At 31.1% G+C, this 18,962-nt stretch overlaps 2 protein-coding genes across 2 annotated transcripts; both read right to left on the reverse strand.

The window, feature by feature from the left end:
• Nucleotides 1-1,803: 1,803 nt before the first annotated feature.
• Nucleotides 1,804-4,704, reverse strand: LOC129310157 (VAN3-binding protein). The gene is made up of 8 exons (XM_054952023.1): nt 4,442-4,704; nt 4,278-4,349; nt 4,123-4,191; nt 3,425-3,788; nt 2,695-2,862; nt 2,559-2,608; nt 2,284-2,332; nt 1,804-2,191 (listed from the first exon to the last, which is right to left on the reverse strand). The coding sequence occupies exons 1-8, from the start codon at nt 4,622-4,624 to the stop codon at nt 1,974-1,976; spliced, it is 1,173 nt and encodes a 390-aa protein (XP_054807998.1). The 5' UTR covers nt 4,625-4,704; the 3' UTR covers nt 1,804-1,973.
• A 12,803-nt stretch (nt 4,705-17,507) lies between these two features.
• LOC129309973 (transcription factor IBH1-like 1) lies at nt 17,508-18,570 on the reverse strand. Its single transcript, XM_054951774.1, has 2 exons — nt 18,412-18,570; nt 17,508-18,311 (listed from the first exon to the last, which is right to left on the reverse strand). The coding sequence occupies exon 2, from the start codon at nt 18,308-18,310 to the stop codon at nt 17,714-17,716; it is 597 nt and encodes a 198-aa protein (XP_054807749.1). The 5' UTR covers nt 18,311; nt 18,412-18,570; the 3' UTR covers nt 17,508-17,713.
• Nucleotides 18,571-18,962: the final 392 nt, after the last annotated feature.

Genomic DNA, 18,962 nt, shown 5'->3' on the forward strand with positions numbered 1-18,962 from the left:
AGTGGGATATTAACCTTGGAAGTATAACTTCAAGCTTGTTGCTCAAGACCTTTAAGAGGATTTTGTAGAAAACATTGCAAGGGCCAATTGGTCTGATGTCTCTAAAAGTCTTAATAGAATTACTCTTAGAAGTGAGGGTAATAAAAGCGTGACTTTGTGCTTTAAGAATATGATCAAAGGCCTAAAAATAAGAGACCATATTAAAAGCATCTTCTTCAACAATATTCCAAATTTTTTGAAAGAAATTGGCATGAAATCCATTCGGTCCAGGTAAGCTATCCTTTGGCAAGCTAAAAACAACAACTTTAACCTCTTCTTTGAGATGGGAGCCATAAGAGGCATTAGATATGCATCATTGACTTGTGGTATGTAGAAAGAGTTAAGATCAGTTGAAAGTTGCTAAATATTGTAGACACCGGAACAGGAGTAAATTTTATCGAAATGCTCTTATGTAATAGAAAGACGCTCTATTTGATCATCAATCCAAACTCCGTTTTCAAGCTCAAGACATTTGATGAAATTCTTTGCTTTTCGACTGTTAACAGTAAGATGGAAAATTTTTGTATTTCTTTCTCCTTCCACCTTCCATTTAACCTTTGCTCTTTGCTCCCAATAACTGTGCAGACAGTCATAAGAGAATTTTAAAACATGCTTGGCTTCTTGTAACTATTGAAGGAGGTGCTCATTTGGAGGGTAAGCAAAATCGATGGTAGCGGTGAGTTTTTGAATCTCATTCTCAAGCAAATTAATTATGTGATTAAGGTTTCCAACCTTAGATTTACTCTAAACTGAGAGGCTAGATAACACCTTAGAAAGTTTACTGTAAATCTTAAAAATGGAGAACCTAAAGCAAAATAGATTTTTGTTTGAGGTGCCCTCATTACTTACTCTCTCTATTAAAAAATGTAAAGCATTTTTAATTGAATCTTACTCACTAATAAAGTAGTTACTTACTTTCAAACTAACCCTATCTTTTCATATTTATCCTTATTAAATACCCTATAATAAATATAAATTCATTTATCAACAAGGGCACTTTTAGAAAAAAAAAAGTAATGATTACACCTTGGAAGACTAAAAATGCCTTATATTTTTAAATATTCAACTTCTCAAAAGATACCTTACATTTTTAACAAAAGGAGTATAGTTTTAGCTAGAAATATCATTGCTAAAAATATATTTAATTTATCAAAACAAATATATGAAATTAATCCTAAATAGAGTATATAAACAGATCAAATATAAATAAGTTTATTTGTTATAATTAACTCAATCAATTCCAACTTTTATACTCTATCAATTGTTTTTATAGAAAATTTTTGAAAGTTTCTCTTGATCTTATTTATAAGAAATAACAACTTCTCTAGAATATTTATTAAAATTTATTTCTTTCACTGGGATTATAAATGAGTATTTATTAATGAGATCAATTATTAAAAGCCATCAACCAATTATTAAAAGAGGGTATTTTCCAAAAAAAAATTTGGAAGATATTTATTGAATCCAATTAATTTTAACTATATTTCTCAATCTTTAAAGAGCAAGACCTATGTACTAAATTTTATATACTTAATATATTTATATCCAATCAAATCATGATATGTGGATACAAGATTTACATGTTACATTTAATTGGATATAAGTATCTTAAGTATATATTATTAAATATATAAGTTTTCTTCATCTTTAAAAATTAGTCATTCGCCTCTTATAAGAAAGAGCAAAAAGAGTAAAATAAATTGATCTTTCATTTTTTTAATCTATCAAGTTTTAGTAGATGTGAAAGTAAAGCAATTTCACAAATTAATAACTTCCTCTTCCCTCCACTTAAATGAACAATGGGCATGCATGACATATCCATCATGGATCAGAATAAGCAATATTAGATAATTACATAAAAGTGTATACATGAATAAAAGTACAAAGATTGTGAAGGATACAGAGAAAATATGGAGATTGAGAAGGATATGATATCAAGTTCTGTAAAATTGGAGTTCATATCTGGAGAAAGAAGAAGAGAGATTGAGGAAATGATTGATGGTGGTGGCCCAGGTCTTGTAGCGATGACCATCATCGGCCATATCAAGCTTGAACGTTCCTCTGCTTGTCGTCAAAACTATCAGATAACATGTCTCAGCTTCCTCACCTTCTCTATCTTTATACAGCTCTGCATGCATGTTCATCACTATACCTGAATCCATCCATATTCACCATTCATTAGTGAAAACATCTCAACATTAAAATCACAGAAGAAGAACAAGATGACGAAGAAAAAGGCCGTACTTTCCTTCTTGCTTTTTAACAGATTGTGCTTCCTCATTATAAGAACCACCTGTACATCAATCATGCACACCACAGTTAAATTAAACCAACGTGCGGCTTACGTCAACTTGGCCCTAAAGGACCTGTTACATTAGTATTTTGATGATCTTTTTTAATTGTAATTATTTGCAATTGATTGAGATGAGATTTAACGAGAGAGTCAGGATTTTGAGCCTCAAAACACAGGAAAAATAGTGCAAAGTTGGTGACCATATAAAGAAGGTGATAATTCTGACCTTAGCATCACTTTTCAAGACGACAGATACTGATCTAACCATGCACTCCCCTGATTACACATGAATTTGAATTATTAATGAGTCAGAAGAAGAGGCGGCAATATCAAGTTTTTTGTTTTTTTGGTCATTGGTGTACCTTCAGGCGTTTCCACGTGCAACTCAGCTCCCTCTGCGAGAATGGATCTGCCTTTTGCAAAGTCAAAGTCCAAGTCATTGTTGTCTTCAATGGGCAAAACTGGCACACCCCCATTTAGCCTGTTCTTGCATCCTGATCTTGCTTTCAGTGTGGCTGCTCCTTTCAATGCTGCACCATTGTGAATGTACTTTAATTTTGTTCATAGTAGACAAACAGTATCAGATACATGAATTATTGGGTATTAAGGTTCTTCATTCTTTGATCTATATAATCCCACTAGTTTCCTATTTTGATCTCACTCTTTATAGGCCTTACCAAGACAGGATGATGGAACCACTAACACCAAGTTTGTTGAAAGCATCCAAAGTTTCTTGATTTAGAAAGAAAACCATGAGGATGCGCACAAGTTGTACCAACTAAATTCAAGACAAGGTTGCAAGGGATTGCTAAATTGATAGTTGAACCTATAGTATGGAAATCCAGGTCTGCCCACTTAATTGAACCGGTAAACCTTTAAACTAGTATCTAGACCAGTTTAATAAAATATTTTATTTACGACCAAATTGACTACACTATTTATCATTAATTTTTAAACTAGTGCCTTGACAGGTCTAATGACCGATTCGGTTTTGAATATTTTAGTTGAACCTTACTTATTGAGTATCCTAGTAGAAGTGCAACAGAAAATTATAAGATTATTTGAGAAACAGCATAAAGATGAGAAAATTACATGTTGCAGCTGCGGCTGTTAGGGTCAATATGTCACTTGCACTTGTACCAATCATGGCTGAACTAATTGCACTGTTAAGTTGGTCCTTCTTTGCCCCCATGGCTTCTGCAACTTTTGCACACTGAGCTGCAACCAAGGCGGCTGCAGAAGCTACGGCTGCTTCCTTCTCGGCGTTAGAAGGCCAGTCGCCCTTCAAGTTTTCTGCAGCAATGACTGCTAGAGCAGCTGCCACCCCAGCCACTGATATTGCTGCATGCACTTCTGCCGTTTGCACCCTTTGTTCCTCCCTTCTCCTCAGCTTCAATTCTCTAAACCATTTCTTGATTGACACGTTTTTCAGTGGCATTATCTGCTTCCACGGCATCTGTGTGCAGAAAACAAAACAAAACCAATCAATGCAAATTGAACATACAACCTTATCATGCGTTTCTGAAGTATCCTTAACACGTCAGCCACTCTTTAGACTAGTCTAAGTTTTCTGTAAGAAATAAATTATTGCAGAGTGTTCTAAGAGAAAGAAATATTCAGAAAATAAATTCTCATACTCATTCCTAATCCTTTCTTCAACTCCTATTGTAATACTTGTAAAACATGGCTTTAGCGCAGTTTGTTCCATGTCATTAGTTATGTCAGTGCTTCATAGACAGAACCATGACTCTAAAATGAAAGTTCAAACGTTTAATGTGCAGATGACAAACCCATTTCTTTCGGAAGTAGCTGCTGTAATTTAACTCAGGATGCATCGCTTGCTGCATCCATATCCATGACTGAAAATTCAAAAAAGAAAAGAAAACATGAGCATTTTTTTTCAATATGATCTTGAAGTTATTTCATGAGCAAAATCCAGAGTTACCTTCACATCATTAGACTTCCATGAAGGGACAGACCCGATATCTGCATTGTCCATTCTAGCACTCTTTTCCATCTGTTTTAGAAATATTCACAATATTTGATTGAATATACAAGTGTATGTATGTAGATATGAATGTTAAACTAATTTCAAACAGTTTGACTCACTGTAGGACTAGCTATTGGACTGCCCTCCAATTGTTTCATTGGGTTATCAGCAAGAACTAGTGATAATCCATCTTGAGGCTCTGGTTGCAGAGCCTGTACAGCGAAGTTGCACCATGCACGTGACAGAAGATCCATTGTCTCTGGGTGTGCATCTGAGGGAGCTAGATTGAAGTTGGAGGCCATGATAATAAGATCTTGCTGATGAGAACTGAGCTGCGTACAGTTTCAGAAATGCGTGTGTAAGCAACAACGCATGCAAATTTATAAAGACATGCTTCTTAATCACAACGCAAGCTTATCAATATTATTCTAATCTGCAAATCCCCAAAAAGGATAAAAGAAATACAAGATTCTTAATAATGCAACATACCAACCACAATAATCAAAAGATTTTTATGGAGCTGTAAATTATTGAATCAGCAAAGAGTGCTGCAGCAAAAAAAAAAAAAAAAAAAAGGCATCTTTTTCATCATTGCCCTTGATCATAATCGGCCCCACTTCTTGAATTTTTTGAATCAGCTAAATGAAAATGACAGTGTACATTATACATATGAATCCAGTATACAAGTGGCTATGTTAAGCGTCCTACACCTACAAGGGAACATACCCTGAAGTCTCTAGGGGACAGGAATTGCAGGGATGAGACATTACAGTTGGAAAGGTACGTTTAGATATTAGCATACCATCTTCATTTGAATTTTCATCCAAGATATTACAGTACTGTTGATAAGTTATATATATAATATGACTTGTTTGTTATTAGACTTCGTATGGTACATGAGGGCCTACTTTTTTGTTTTGTGTGTGTGTGTGTGTGTGTGTGTGTGTGTGTGGTGTTAGTAGGTTGCAATTAAAGGGGCCTAAATGGGATTGAAAGAGTTGAATTATATTGCAGATCGATTCTGATGGAAGAAAACAAGGCGTCAAGATTCATATACAGTGGAGGAAAAAAAAAACACATGGTGGTCACAAGAGAACATTCAGAAGGGACTCTTTGTTTCAGGCATCTTTAAATGAAAGCAGTGAACTTGGGCTAAACCAGAAGCAATTTTTTCATTTTTTATGATACGTGATATGCCTACATGCCAGAGTTTTGTAGGGCCACCACATCAACAAATTTATACTGTTCATTTTTTCTCCCTTTCATTTAATTTCTTCCTGAGAGATTTACCACTTGCAAGCTCACATTTTCTTTTAAGAGCCAAAAGAAAATCATTGGAGTTAGTTTCAGCACAAAATGCTAGTAGCAACGTGGTATTACAAGTATAATATTAGTATTTTGCCTCAGATTGACATAAAAAGCAACGGTTTTCATCACTTAAGTAATGTTTGCCCCGAGAAGCATTTCGAAAGGAAGGAGAACACAGCTGGCTAACACATATAAGTGAGCTTTGAAGACATGGGTGTGCTACAACAGCTTAGCCCAATAACACTTATAGGCTTCCAAGACTTTTTCAATTGTCTTCATATCAGGTTTCTTACCGAACCTAAGCTTTGATACCACTTGTTAAGTCCGGGGAGCATTTCGGAATGGAAGAAAACATAGCTAAGCCATCCAATGATTCCAAAAAGATACATATAAATAAATATGACATAACATCTTAATTCAAAATGTTAAAGCGTTGGGTTTATGAGTTTATTTCATTTATATGCCTCTTTTATAACCCAACTTCAATCTGGGGCTTTTTTCTCATATCTATTTTGTGTGTCAAAGTGTGTGTGTGTCAAAAGTCCCACATTGACTAAATGAAGGACTCTCCTAGTGTATAAATATTAAGAAATAAAAGTGGGTTAGTAAAATGGGCTTGGAGGAAAAATGAGCTTGAGCACATGAAACAGGTCAATTCAGGGCAATCGCAGTTAAAATTACTGATTCTCTTCCTTGCGCGCAAGTTCAAGAGGCAATGAATTCCTTTTATCAAATTATTTTTGCAAAATAAATAATTATTTTTGGCTTATCAAACCATGAACATTTTTAATTATTAACCAAATTAATTTTGTAAATGTTTTTGTCTCCCCAACATTTCCAAACAAGAGGTTAAATGTGTTTTACGTTTGCATAACTTTAATCCAGTGACTAAGAGCCAACGTTCATGTCTCCATCTTCGGGCTATATATAGCCATGGTGCAGACAGAGCAACTCGCCAGCCTCTTGAGTTTTCGGAGCAATTCTCTCCTCCTTTCTGTGTTGTTCATCTGAGTTCGTTTTTGTTTCTGCTATTCTGTTTCCTTACTCCACAGGAAGTGCTTGTTAATTTTGGGAAACTGTCGGTCCGTTATCCCGATGTGCCGGAATAGTTCTTAAGACAGTATCTTCGAACACAACTTAAGCAGCTTGTCGTTCGACGTTCACGTCTACACTACCATTGCAGCCAACAATATTCAAGTTAAGTCAACTCACACTTGATATTCTAACAAGTAAGTGGTTGGAGATTCAAATTCTAAATCTTATATATGTAGCAATTATCAAGTAAAGTAGATAAGTTTTCTGAAAACAATCTTAGAGAAATTAACATATTATGTTGAACTTGATGGAGGTTAGGTATTTTGAAGTAGAGAAGATTGGGATCCGAGAAAAAGGAAGGTAGAAATAAAAGGGAAGGAAGAGGCATAATGAGGAAGCATGGTGAAGGGCCAATATTGTTGATGTAAAGGAAGTAGACGCGCATGATTGTTATGATGAACACTGAGAAAGAAGGCACCAGACAGGTATAATTACACTCTATTAGATCATTAGAATAATCAAACCACTGAGCAACAACCGTGTATATATATATATATGTTCTAGTTAAATAAGAACGATGAAGATTAGAGCTTTTCGTGGTCTGAAAAGAACCATGTAAAGTTGCTAGTTTTATACATGGCGTATAGTACATTTTCCAAAGAGATCATCATGCTAACGACCTGTCAATTTTAATTAGGACGCCCTTCCACCCAATATATATATATATAAAACATTTTTTGAGATGATTGAAATTGATAATCTGTAAAACGTGTTAAAAACTTTAGACCAAAATTACACAAGTCTCTATTTTTTTTGTGTCATAATTAATAATCTCTAATTTAAAATTTGAGTTGGTACTTCGAGTCGGTTGAAATAAAGTCAAAAAATCTTGAGATTAAATTAGAAAGTTTAGAAGAAAAAAATTTATTTCGATTTGCCCAAACCCTAATTGACTTATCCCAAATACCTCAATTATTTTTTATTATTATTAATAAAATGAAATTAACATTTACCTCTAGCTTTCATTTAGCACTCACACAAACCTTCTCCCAAATTCCTAGTTCATATATTTTGCACTTTTAAATGAAGTTTTAATGTTTTAATTACTGTTTGTTTTGAATATTTTTTGAAAACATAAAAGCAAAATAATTACAAGAGATTAACTTCATATGCTTTCATTTTTACACTTTCAATGCTTGATCTCACCTTAACAATTTAGGTATTTGAGTTAACATGAATAAACTAAAAAACTTGAAGTGTTTGAGTCAAGCTTATTTATATAAATTTATATATATATATATATATATAAATATTTTAAGCTCAGCTCAAATTAAGTTTAGATTGTCTGAATTACGGGCTATTTAAAATTGACTATGGACTAGTACATTTTTTTTTTCATATATTGCACCAGCTTTCAAAATGCCACTAAGATATAAATTTAATATTTTATATTGGTTGATAATTGATTATACAATTAATCATTTATGTACTTTTTTTTATATAGTTGAATCTATTTTAAGATTTTTCTTTCAAAAAAAGATTTGTTAAAAAGGCTTGCTGATTGGGGTTCATGTGACAAGCAAAGACTTTGTGAGTTAGATGCTTAAGAGTGTTTCTAAATAGTGTTTCGTAACTAACAGGACCACCAACAAACATTCTAAGATCCATGTACTTGTACCAATTTGATCATTAACAATTGAGGCTGCCACTTAAAGTGATGGTCATTGAGAGAATATCTGGATTTATAATTCAAGTACTTTATGGTGTGGGGTTAGCAGGAATCTTGGTTCTTTTCATATCTAATGAAGTAATCTGCATCCGTCAATATACAACAACAATTTTAACAATTCATACTATTTATAAGTAATCAATAGTGTCACTTATTTATTAGATTTTGTGTGACACACACAAAAACAACTTTAATTTTGATAAAAATTACTTACATAACAAACCATATATCATGACTTTTCAGTAATGCAATTTCCTATATTTTTATAAGGAAATACAATTGAGTTTTAAAAGTTCAACATGATAATAGTTAAATCTGAATATATATATATATATACACACATATATATGAAAAGATGAGTTTCAAATATTGATTTAAATAATTGTAAATATGAAAAATATTAATTACAAATATATGGAGTACTGACTCATGAAACTTAAATATTTTATTTATAAGAAATATTATTATATTTATAATTATTTAAATTAATATTTATAATTTATTTTTTAATTAAAAATTATGAGATCAACTCATTATTGAACTGTCATTCCTCCTATTTTAGATTGATATAACCTATTCCTACTTTTATATGTATTTTAAGCCTGTTTTCACAAAGAAAAGAGTTAAAGAGTTAAAATGATGGCCAAACGTTTCAATATATCTTCTCCAATTCATGCCAGGCATGCATGTCTTATGTTCAATCTAGAATATAATATATAAGGGCAAATAGAACTGTCAATTAAAGTTGAGTTCATTGAACCGGCCCTTTTAAGTTTAAAGAAATTTAGAGTCGAGCCTTTTTTTGAACTATAACATGTTAAATCAAGCTTAAAAGAGCCCTTTTAAACCCAAAATAAAAGGATCAGTCATTTTAAGCCGTTTTATATAATTTTTTTAAATTTAATATAAAAAATAAAAACTTTAAAACTAAATGTTATGTGTAATAATTGATAATGTTCTACAAGGAAAAAGATTAAATTATATTGATGTTGATGATAATGAAAATTATCAAGATTTAGCTGATGATGCAAATAAAGTTTAATTATTATTGTGTCGATTTTGTAATATTGCTACTTTTTATTAGACTTAAATTTATTATTGTGTGTATTGTTTTAAATTTAGTATGCTAGACTTAATGTTATTTGTAATAATTTTTTTAGGATTTCAAATATATTTTTTAAAATTTTAAATTAAATATATATATATATATATATGGCTGAGACCCTGAGGACCAGCTCTTCAGCTTTGAGGACCAAAGCTGGGCTTGTCAAAATAGAATTCTAAAGTGAAATCGGGCTTTATAAAGCCAGCCTATTTAGGCTTTAGCTCTTTAAGGGCCGGCCTTTTAGGATCAGGTTAGTTTTAATTGACAATTTCAAAGGCAAGAGTTTGTTATAACTTTATTTTCTGCTTTATGAGATTTTAAATATTATAGTACACAATGTTTTGAGTGATTTATAGTATAGGATTTTTTTTTTGTATATAAGAATTTAAGTGAATTGTATTTTAGAAATTCATCAAGGGCAAGACATGTGACTTAAAAAATGCTCATAGAAATATTTATAAATTGCCCATTGACATAGTCGTTATCTCATCATTAAGATTTAATTTCCACAACCTTATAAATTATGGGTTAAATCTTTACTAATTGTTATAACATTTATCTAATATAGTGTATAAGATCCTAAACACTAGGTTTTTTTTTTTTTTTTACTACAAGTATCTTTCTATTAGAGGTAATTTTATTTAAGATATTGTTAAATGCTAAATGTGAATATTTTTTTAACGGAATTTAAAGCACTAGATATGTTAATATTCCTTTGGAAGCATTTATGACCTTTTTTTTTTTTGTGGTAAATGAAGCATGAATGCTTTATGTGATCAGCTGTAATTGGGCTTTCGTTTACACTATTGGGTTGGGCCATGTTTAGGGGATGTAGACTCGTCTTGGGGCTTACCCAATAATTAAACAGACATGTTTATAAACTTCTAAAATTAAAAGAACAACCGGTGGGATTAGATAGAGTTGAAAGGGATAATCCCTCGCCACGTAACAAATCAAATTCAAATTTTCACTTAAAAATGTAGCCACCTGTACCTTAAATAGAATTTCCTAGAAGGATACCTAGGAGTAAACCCCCCCTTCAAAAAAAAAAAAGGGACTAAAGTGTCCTGATGACACTGTAAATTTTTAGGCCACGTTTTAAATTCATGCCTTGCAGTTTTATTTTATAAATTGTACAAAAATTAGTATTATTTTGTGGCATTCTATAAATCATGTTTATGATCGAGCACGTATTCTGTCTATTTTTTCTTCACAAAATATTATTTAACAAGTAGTAACTACTCTTAAAGTCCTAGCAAATTGCTTGACAGTAATCATTTTATTAGCAACCAGCATAGCCCAAGCAAAACTACACAGCTAACCTAAAAAACAAAACTCATGAAGTTACACAAGGTTACTTATAGTTACATGATAATTAGTAAAAGATATCTATAGTACTTATAAATATTCATTTTTTTAATTTCAAAATATTTGTTATAATTTAGTCAATAACAATTTTCTCACTGAATCCACAAGTGTCCTTTTTTTTTTTTTTTAGTTTTCTCTAGATCTTTCTTTACTAGTTAAATCACCATCCCTCCTTCGCTAATATGCTTCTGTTTTAAAATCAAATGTAACTATCTAGAAGTCATCCTTGTGGAATGCAAGAAAAATCCTTGTTTGATGGAATTTTATTAAAATAATCATCATCTCGCCTTTGTTGAGATGTAATGTGATGAAGTGGGCTTAATTACTTGGCATGAGATGAAACAAAAAAAAACTTATAATATATTGAACTGTGTTGAAAAAGAGACGACATATAAACTGAGGATATCTAATAAACTTATTATCTTAAATTTGAGTTAAGATGTGGTATTGTATTAATTTCTATGCATCACTTTCTGGGTTTTGATTCAATTGGATTCTCATGGACTGAAACTTGAGAAGGAAATTATTGGAGATATCAAGTATCAGTTAGAAGTTCATCAAAATATCAAGCCTAATTATATGTATTATCTTTTAATTCTTTATTTAATTGGATTCTCCCTCTTTTTCCTCTGCTTTTAATTAGGACTTAACAAAATTAAATGTGCACCATAATATGAAAAAACGTAACAAGAAAATATAATGTAAAAAATAACTTATATATTTTCACAAAAAAAACTTATATTTTTAATTTAATTTTGTATGCATTAAACATGTAAAATTTGAAGTGAGGGTTGAGGAAAATTTGGAAGGAAAATGAAGATTTTATAGTGGGAGGAAAATGAATAGTTCATCAATAATAAAAGTAAATTTAAAAAACTAATAAAATTAAAATTTATAAAGAGAGAAAATTACATCCCTTCAGTTTTCTCTTCTCTCCATTTTCTCTCATCTCATTTTCTTTCCTTCCTATTTTCTCTAGTTATCCAAGTATTACATAAGATATTTATATTTTATAATAGAAGGAGAAAATGAATAAAGCAAAGTACTCCTTCTAATCCTATATATTAGTCACTTTCTAGATCAATTTGATAGCACTATATATTAGTCACTTTACATTAAAAAAAAGTATAGCATTAAATAACGTTTTCTAAAATTACAACTTCTCATAAACTCTTTTTGTCCCAAATTATAAAATAATGTCACAAAATTATGCATGCTAATAAATATTAATAATGGCACTTTATTAACCCACAAGTCCCACAAGTTGTTCTCAGCTCTGTGGTGTGGTTGCATCATGCATTAGAATACTGGCAATATATTATTCACAAACTACTTCCCTTTATGCTGTTTAGATTTTGGATTTTAGATATTTTCCCATTAGAGTGACATGATATTAGAGATTTTGGTGGCCATGAAGAAAGAGCATTAGTTATTACATAGGGAAGTAACCAATAATGAAAATTGCCTTAACTAGTAGGGCATGAGAACATAAGACTTTATTGATTACGTTGGGAAGAACATAGTGATAAGACTGAATGGGATAATGAAGGTGATTCAATGGGGTAGTGAGCGGGGTAGTGAGCATGGTCAAGAATTCGAAGAACATGCATAGCTTTATAAGTAACTATATAAATTATATAAATAAATAATATTTTATTTCCCTCTCACATTTTTTTCAGCCCAAGCTTTATAAGTATACAAAAAAATTATAAATGAATTATTTTTCTTTCCTCCACAAAACTTTTGTAAATTTGTCACAAAAAGAAGTTGGCAATATGAAACTCGTTTTATAAATGGTTGTGGGAAGTTGTTCAATCCAAAATGCTATTATACGCCTTTTTATTTGGGACTTCAATTGAACGTTTAAAAAAAAGGAATTTTCAAATGTTTTCTTTTAATTATTAAAAGCAAATTGATAAGTATTCCTTTGATTTTTGCAAAAAATTTTGAAGTTATAATGAGATTATTTAAAAAAAAAGAATAATCATTTCATATCTAAAAAAATTTGAATATTTTGAGAGTGAAATTTTAAATACGATGAATATATGTGAGGTCGTTAGGACCCGAGAGTCTTGTCTTAATTAGCCAAAATGCAAATATTGCCTTTAGTACATTATATAAAAAATCTAGAATGCTACAGAAAAGGCAGGAAAGGGGTTTTAATGAAGGAAAAAGATGATACTTTATTTGATTCAAGATGGAAGGGGAGGGAAAATAAATATATATAAAAAAATTTACCCTTGTATAAGTAAAATTAATTTTTCCTAATAAAATATAGTAATGCATATTTTTAATATATAGTTATACGTATATAATTATTCATAGTTCTCATATATATATATATATATTGCCAATAATATATTCAATAATAATTTACTCAAAATTTATAAACCAAAGGTATGAAGAAGCAGTAAATTTATTAACATAAAATAGAATAGTAACAAAATATGACCCAAAAAAATAGAAGAATAAAAAAATAAAATAAAAGGGAGAACAAAAATGATGATGTAAGTTAGGAGGAGGAACGCAACTTGAACATAAGAGCACATGATAGCAAAGAAAGAGGAACATTTTTAAATTATTATATTATAGAAAGGGTATGTTAGTTCGATACAACAAAGTTATACCCCTTCCCTCCTCATCCCCTCATTTTGGAGGGTATGGTTTGAAGGAGAGGGGAGGGGAGGAAAATTAAAAAAAAAAAAATCCCTCCCTTTCCCTCCATTTTTATTAATCAAGCAAGGGGAGGGGAGCAAAATCTCTCCTCTCCCCTCCCCTACTCCCAAACCAAAACATACCTTTTCTAATGAAGAGGATTTTTTAGTTTGAATTGTTAACTCTAATGGTAGATATTTTATTAAGGAGGGTTATGACTAGTTAATTCATTCCAATCAAAATACTCCTTTTAATCCTGATTTTTCATGAAAAATCTTTTGAAAAATGAAATTTCCTTCTAAAATAAAGTTATTAATTTGGAAAATCATTCAAAAATCTTTGTAAGAACAAATTGCCTTTTGATTCATCATATTAACATCATTGAAATTTTTTTTCTTTTGTCAATGCTCAAATGAATCATTGGATCATATTTTCCTGCTTTGTCTTTTTGCTAGAGCAATTTGGTTTGGATCTCTCTTAAATTTAAGAACGTCTATGGATCCAAATAGTTCTTTGCTTGTTTGAATTAAACAAAGGATTTTATTGCTCATAGGGGAAAAAGGATCGACTTTCATGCAATTCTGCCTTGCCTTTTCTCATCATTAATGCAATATGGAGTTGCAAGAATCAAAAGTGTTTTCAAAATTTGAATGTCATGCCAATGGAAGTTCTTTTAATGGCACAAAGGAATTGCTCTTACTTTGTCCACTGTAACTTGTTTCAAGCTCCATCTCATACATAGATAAATTCTCAACATCCACATACTCAATTTCGTCCAAGGAACTTCAATGAAGATATTCTTCGAAAGTTGAAAATATGGAAAGCTTATTGTTCAATTAGAAAATCCAAGACTGTCAAGAAAACTCATCTATGCATTGTATTTAATGATTGTATATCATACTCTGGGGAGTCGAGGATATGTATGAGAAATAACATTCAGTTACTTTTGCATATGGTTCGCTATGGCATATTATTCATCAACAATATTGGGGTATGCTCCAGCCATACCCTCAAATATTTGTATTTGTATTTTAATATTAATATATGTTTGCTTTTTCGTCCCAAAAAAAAAAATCAAGCCCACTTTATATTTATGAATAAAGGAGTAGAAAGGAAGGAAAAGAAGAGATGAAGGCTAGGATAGAGAAGGTAGAGGGATGTAGGTGGAGGTGTAGGAGTGGCCAAGTAGGTGTAGGGAGAGGTGTAAAAGGATGTGTCATGGGCGACATTTGGCCCAATCATCCACCGTGTCGCCCTTTCCACACTCAACCTCCGCACTTTTTGTTGTGCCCCTCCCCAACTTTTCCTTTATTCTCACTTCCTCATCGTTTGTGTCACTTCCCTATCTCTTTTTTTTTTTTTTATCTATTATCTTTAAGTATGTTGTTATTATTATTATTATTATTATTAGATGTAATCACATTCAAGACATAATCAAATATTAAATATAAACATATTTTTTAGTGAGAATCAAATCTTAATTTGCCATGTAATGAAAAAATAATTTCTTCCGTTAAAATCAACTTCTATTAATTATTCTTTATGTTTATTTAAATATAAGTAAGTTTTAACCAATTCATATAATTTAAAAATTTGATAAAATATAATAATGATGTTTGAAATTTAAAAAATTTAAACTGAAATACTTTCGTAATTGATTTTTAGCACGTGCAAGAATCATTTTGTCTAGTGAAAATTGATCCCAATTTCATGAGGGACAATTTGAGAAAAATACGATAAATGTTTCATAAATTTTATAGTTTTTATAACAATTTTTGTATAGTAAAAAACGTGCGGAGGGATAATTTGTATATATCTGTGTATATAGAAAGCACTATACCAAAAAAGTGAAATGCTATAAACACTGAGTGCACTTGCTTCAAGCTCCTCTTCAAGGTATGCATGGAATCATATTTTAGTTCTCTGAATGGTAATTATCACTCAATTTATCTAACTCAAATTAAAAATTCAACGTTATATCTATCAAAAACACTCAATTTTCTAAAGAACTTAAATAATAATAATAATAATAATTTCTCAATACATTATGCAATACTCCCTCCATTTTAAATTATAAGACACTTTTAGACAAAATCTCACATATCAATAAACTTCATTAAATATACTTAACAATCTTATCTTTTTAAAATATAAATATAAATTTTTAAAAATATTCATCATTTAATATATTGAAAAGAGAGATAATGGAAATTAATTATAGAGAGAGAAAGAATAATATTAAAATTGATGTATTTAATGAAATCTTAATATACTCAAAATGTCTTATATCTTGAGATGAATAAATTTCTTTAAAAGTGTCCTATAATTTAGGATGAAAGGAGTACAATATTAATTGTCATTATTGTATAAAATGATTAAATTAACCTCTGATTACTAAATATTAACTCCAATAATCATGTAGCCCAGCCCAAACACGGCCACGCACCTAACATTTAATTAAGAAAAAAGACAACACAATAAACCATAGATTACTAGGCACTAGGCCCAAAGAAATAAACACGCATTTGAAACGTTCAATAAAATCTGATCCTTCACTTAATTGCAGTCATACTCGTACCTGTAAATATTAGCTTGTAATTAATTGCTCCATTCATCCTAAATTACAAGATAATATGAAATAATATTACACATATTAATAAAATTTAATAATAACACTTTACAAATTTATTTTTTAAAATAAAAATATAAAATTTTAAAATTACCTTTCATTTATATAACTTTAAAATTGCACGTATACTTAATTATTATATATTATAATTATTTTAATTTTTTGTCCCCTGGAAGAATAATATTAAAAAAATTATTAATAAAAATTTATTTTTATATTGTTTATAAAGCATATTAAATACACTTTACAATCATATTTTTAAAAAAAATATATGAACTTTTAAAAATGCTCTTAATTTAATATTCATAATTTTATAATAGTAGAAAAGTATCATTAATGAAATATTATTTTTGTTAAAGTATCTTATATTTTAAAATAATGAATCTTTTTTAAAAATGTTTTATAAATTGAGATGAGAAATATCTTCAAAATTGAACTATAATTTGGAACCCGTGGAGTATTATTTGCAACTTTCATATGATAATAAAAAAAAAATTGCGGTCAATGTGTGAAGGACGCACATTTATTCGACCTCAAAAAGGATTTAGCTACATATGGTTTCTTGAAATTGTTTAACCCATCTATATTATTATGTTTTCCAAATGTTAGTGGATTTGAGCTGATAGCCTGATATGCGAAGTCCCATATGAGACATATTGGTCTTAATAAAATTGAACCTTGAAATTTTAAGTTAAGGTACGGTATTATTCTGCAGCTCTTATCTATTTGTTCTTTGCCCCGTTTTTGGTGTTCACTCCCCATTTGCAGCACATATTAATTATTTGCCTTTTTTACATGTTTATATATGATCTAGACTGTACCAAGTGTGTATTAATTGAACGTGAATATTGTCAACACCATCTGTTGGTTCTTCTTACACGCCTCAATGATGCAAAAATCTATATCAGATGCCAAGTCTTGAAACAAAATTAGCTAAAAGAAACACAGCTTGCACAAGCAATACTCCAAACGGCATGTGACATTGATTTGCTTCTTCACACTCTCCTCTCCCTCCGTCTTTCTCTTTCTTTCTTCATTGATTGTGTTTAGTCAGTTGGCCGGTTAATATAAAAGCGAGTGTGTTAATTAGTTATATATGCATATGTAGTAGTATTAATTATACTACGATATAAAAATATAGCACTCGATCGTACATATTCTCGAATCACCCTGAGGAGTTTTAAAAACAATCAGAATCAGACACGTACAAAAAAGTGCATTGATATGCGTAAAGGGCTCGGTTTAACTCCTCTCTCTTCTTAGCTTTTCTTTAATGATATACAAACTCACGAAATCCTCCATGAAAGAGGAAGAAAAGAAAATTATGTTGGAAGAATTAATTAAGAGACACAGATATAAACAAACGACTAATTAATGGCTTCCGAATAAAGCTTTGATTTACTTAATTATACATATATATCTTTCATTAAGCTGGAGCTAGGACGTCCTTTCTCCTTCATTTCTGGCTAGCTTTGCCAAGAGGAAAAGAAAAACAAGGGGCAATATACGTTATACATATATAGATATATATAGATATATATATATATACCGAGTGAATTAATTTAGGAACATTTCATGAGCTGAGAGGTAGTGAGAAGACGACGCATTACTTGAACTTGAGATCGGAGGGATTGAATGTAATCTAGGGTTTCTTCAATCAAGGTCACATCATCGTCCATAAGATCTCCACCTGGAACAAGCCTCTTAAGCTTTTCTCTTCTCTTTTGGACAAGCTTCCTTGCAATGGAATCCGCCATAGCTGTTTTCTTCTTCTTCGCTCCACTACGGACTGTACGGCTCCTTCTCTTCATGATCTTCCTGCTGCTGTTAAGTAGTGTCCTCTTGTTCCTAACCAGTGAAGAAGAAGAAGAAGAAGAAGTGTAAGGCTTTGTTAGGCTGAAGCACAGTGATGATGAGGACCCTATTACGTGCTGCGTCAGGACTTTGCTGTTGTGGTCTCTCGAAGCAATATTGGCAATAAGGGCTCGGCTCCAACACTTGGTTTCAGTTCTGCTGCAAGCCATCGCTAAATCTGCTGACACTTTTATGGTCTTCTTCCTCTCCGACAAGCTCATGTTCTTCTTCAGAGACTTACATTTCTCCATACCCTCCATCCATTTCTGGAGAAATTCTAGCTTCTCTGAGCTGGCCTTTTTCATTCTGTGGGGGAAAAAAAGCATTAGAGTTACATACATAGAACTGAACTGATGATAGCTAGGGCTTTCTCAGGGGAATGAATGAAAGTTAATTATATGCTTACCTCTTGTCCAATTTTTTTCTGTTATTGGACAGTAGAAAGATTCAGATATAACGTATGCGTTTTGATTTGCCGTGAGACGAAGTGTTACAGAACCAGAGAAAGTAAAAATGGATCGGGGAGAGAGAGAGAGAGAGTGAGAGGAAGAAGAATGAGGTGAAGGGAATTTATGTGGTCGAAAGACGGAAAGTGGTGGGGCGTAGAGAGAAAGACAGAGCACATGGTGGCACATGTAGTGCCTGGCCCACGCAACTTAAAACTGAAATAAGAAGAGTGTAATTTGTGCAGATTATACGACAAATTGAAATTGTTTTTATCTCAACTTCATCCATTAAAAAAAAAACTGAAATGATATAATTAAAATCATACTATCATGTCTGAGATTTTTATTTTTTTTTACTTTTTACGTACATAAAATCTGTTTTTATAATTTTATGTCCTCCTCCAAATGTATTCTCTATACATTTGTTGCTATAGCTACTTAAGACATGAGTTATATTTCTAATATGATAAATGTGCATTTTGGTCCCTGCACTTTACTCGTATTTTATTAT

This window comes from Prosopis cineraria, unplaced genomic scaffold, assembly GCF_029017545.1.
Source record: "Prosopis cineraria cultivar Desert tree isolate PC_DT_omini unplaced genomic scaffold, ASM2901754v1 PC4, whole genome shotgun sequence".
In the NCBI taxonomy this organism is placed as follows: domain Eukaryota; kingdom Viridiplantae; phylum Streptophyta; class Magnoliopsida; order Fabales; family Fabaceae; genus Prosopis; species Prosopis cineraria.

Excerpts from the sequence above, each read along its gene's own strand:
- LOC129310157 (XM_054952023.1), bottom strand. The coding sequence starts at position 4,624 with ATGGCCTCCAACTTCAATCTAGCTCCCTCAGATGCACACCCAGAGACA. Across the intron at positions 2,609-2,694 it reads GCACGTGGAAACGCCTGAAG|GGGAGTGCATGGTTAGATCA; the intron begins GTACACCAATGA and ends ATGTGTAATCAG. Across the intron at positions 2,333-2,558 it reads TCTTGAAAAGTGATGCTAAG|GTGGTTCTTATAATGAGGAA; the intron begins GTCAGAATTATC and ends ATTGATGTACAG.
- LOC129309973 (XM_054951774.1), bottom strand. The coding sequence starts at position 18,310 with ATGAAAAAGGCCAGCTCAGAGAAGCTAGAATTTCTCCAGAAATGGATG.